Genomic DNA, 2,936 nt, shown 5'->3' on the forward strand with positions numbered 1-2,936 from the left:
CTTTATTATATAGGATTATCAGCAGCAGCATCATTATCATTAACACAAAACTAAATATACTAATAAAAGAAAACAAAATCACACCCCAAAAGTATGTGTCTTGCTGAGGGTGAGTTGGTAACATTATCTTCATGTACAAGAGACAGCTCCCTGAGGATAAAGACCATATCACAGTTTGATAATCAATTCAATAATCCAACCATTATTGAGCACCTAGGCACAATAGAAGATTTAAAAATGTGTACAAGAATCCCTCTCTTCTAGGAGTTTTACAGTCTAGTAGGAGGTATTGAAGAACACCAAGAACACAGGGCCACATGACATTAGTGACATAATGAAATCAGCGCCATATATTAAATGTTATCACAAGAGACTACCACCACATTCAGTTGTGGGTAATCAGGAGAGGCACCACAGAAAAGGTGGCCTCTAAGCTGGACTTTAAGGTTCTGGAAGGATTTTGGCAGACTGGCATGTGGAAAAGGGGCACTGGAGGTGAAGAGAATAAGCGCGGGCCAAAGCATGGCCATGGTAAAGTTTGGGGTATTTTGAGGGAGAAGACAATAGTCCAGTTTGGCTGGTATATGAAATCTATGTAAGTGAGAGTGGTGTGATGAAATACTAAAAGTTATGAGTATTATATTTTGAATGGCTTTGAACTACAGGCTAAGATTTCTGATCTTTAATTTATGTCATTTATATCGATAGCAATAAAATATGCAATGATCTGTGAGGATTTCTTAGGGAAACTAAAGTGGTTTCTAGGCAATGCCATTGCTTTGTCCCCAAACAATCTATAGTAATTTTTTTCTATTTTACATGCAACTAAATCACTTCCTTCAAAGTCTATTCTTTCTATCCATCCAGGAACCACAACTCTCCCCACTCCCACTTCCAGTTCAACAGTTCTTTTGGCACCGAATCAATTGAAGCAAGTCTAATTTAGGATTCCCAGCTACAACTGCCACCCTGAAGCTACCCATAATTGTGAGAAATGAGAGTAGTGGTGATAGGTATAGTGAACAATGTCATGAAAATGTAGCCATTTGAGAAGTTCTATGCAATCCCCATCCTAAGAGTCAAGCTTTAGTTCTTTGAAATTGGAGTTCCTGGTCCTCCACTCAGTTTGGTCCAGAGAACAAGAGGGGTCCCAAAACTCACAGTGCCTAATTAAAGTTCTTTTAAACTTTCCTCTTATTGTCAAAGAATTCCTTAAAGAAATTACATTTCATCTGGATGACAAATTATTTATAGGCCTCCTAAGTCCAAGGCTGTTGAAGCTGTGGACTGGTAGGACTGACTTTCTCTTTCTGATCAAGGAAGGATGTTGGGCTTTGTCTGTTCCCAACAGGTTAGTGGTTGGGAACTTCTCTAGTGCACTGACAGTTCAAATATGCTAAAGAATGATTGTATTAGATAATTAAGCCAAAGAAGTGAGCTATTTAGATGAAGACTTAGAATAACAAAGTTACCATGGTCACACTTCCTGAAGCTAGTCAGTCTTTCAGCTCTTTCTTGGAATGAGACCTCCTCTGAAGGAAGTCATGGATAGCGGTAGTGAGGCCCCATGTCACACTGGACCTTAGGATGACGAGGGATCCTCCACGGTAGATCAGGAACACCTTTCGGCCCCGAGTGTCCCACATGTCCTGGGCAGAAGCCCACAGGCTGGGCATGCTCTGCCAGCCAATATGAGACTGCATATTGGCAACTAGTACAATCAGAGGATAGAGAACTAGGCAGGTGATTGTTCCATTGACACTTCCAGACACCATGGCAGGGACCCAATGAGGTAGGCCTTGTTTTGCCAAGCCATCCTGGATGGGGTCCTTGAAGGAGAAATACAGAGCACTCCCCAAGCTGTTCCTGAGAAGGACAGGCCAGAAACCACGATAGTACCCCAGCGATAGCCGCCCCCAAAGCCCATAAGAGTTGAATTCCTTGAGAATGCTGAAGGTGCTAGGGAAGCGAGCTTGCTTGCGACCATCTTGGAGCACATTTTGCACCCTTTCAAAGGGGCTGAGTGCCACAGCCTCCACCACACCAGACATGAGTCCTGCAGCCCAGCGGTGTCCCAGAGAGTGTGGCCCAACAGGGGAGAGAGAGCACAGCAGGCTATCATAAGTCCCAAATAGTAGAGTCCCTTGCAACGTCTTGGAGAGAAGAGGCGGGTAGATTCCCCGGTAGAAGTATTGGGGGCCTTCATGCCAAAGCTGTCGCAGAGCCTCTGACACCGTCACAGCATGGATCTGTTGCCGGAATACAACCTTATAGATAGGGAAGGTCAGAAAAGTAGACATAAAATTGGAAACGGCCCCAAGGGCATAGGCCTGGGAATGCCAGCTTTTCTTTCCAGGAGTCTCTGCTTGTGTCCAGTGCTGAAGCTCCTTCCCGGGAGAGTGGTTCGGTTCCCCCATGCTGGAGATAACTGGGTGCAGATGGAATAAACTGGCAAGAGTTGGGGGGAAGAGGTTAGGCTGACTATTAAATCTGTTAGGGAGCATTTTCACTTCTTAGTTAGAAAGAGAGCCCTGAGAAACTCAGCTTTAAGGAAATAAGCCACTCTTTGGTCCAGTTTCTGAGAAATAAGAACTCTCTTAAGGAAGAAGTAAAACAAAGGCAGTTAGTTTATCTGGAGTCACCTCTATAGTGTTTTGCTGACACAGCAAATATTCTAATATTCAAAGAAAGTTTAAGATTGAATAAAACTGGAGAAAGGGGCTCCAAAACCTATTATATTCTGTTTTCACCATATTAAAAGTCACATTTTATAAGTTGCTAGAATAAGTTGCTATTCTCTTTCTGAGAAGTGGCACTATCTTGTACAGCAGAAAGGCATTCAAAAGTTGTTGTCTTTAAAAGTTAGAAGTTTTAGGAGTGGGAAGTCTTCCTCTACTCTGTTTCTGTAGATTCTTGCCTATGTTGTAGCTGTTTCA

At 42.9% G+C, this 2,936-nt stretch overlaps 1 protein-coding gene across 1 annotated transcript; it reads right to left on the minus strand.

Moving 5' to 3' along the window:
• Positions 1-1,496: 1,496 nt before the first annotated feature.
• SLC25A53 (solute carrier family 25 member 53) lies at positions 1,497-2,432 on the minus strand. Its single transcript, XM_008159183.3, has one exon. The coding sequence runs from the start codon at positions 2,415-2,417 to the stop codon at positions 1,497-1,499; it is 921 nt and encodes a 306-aa protein (XP_008157405.1). The 5' UTR covers positions 2,418-2,432.
• Positions 2,433-2,936: the final 504 nt, after the last annotated feature.

This window comes from Eptesicus fuscus, chromosome 1 (genome assembly GCF_027574615.1).
Source record: "Eptesicus fuscus isolate TK198812 chromosome 1, DD_ASM_mEF_20220401, whole genome shotgun sequence".
NCBI lineage: Eukaryota > Metazoa > Chordata > Mammalia > Chiroptera > Vespertilionidae > Eptesicus > Eptesicus fuscus.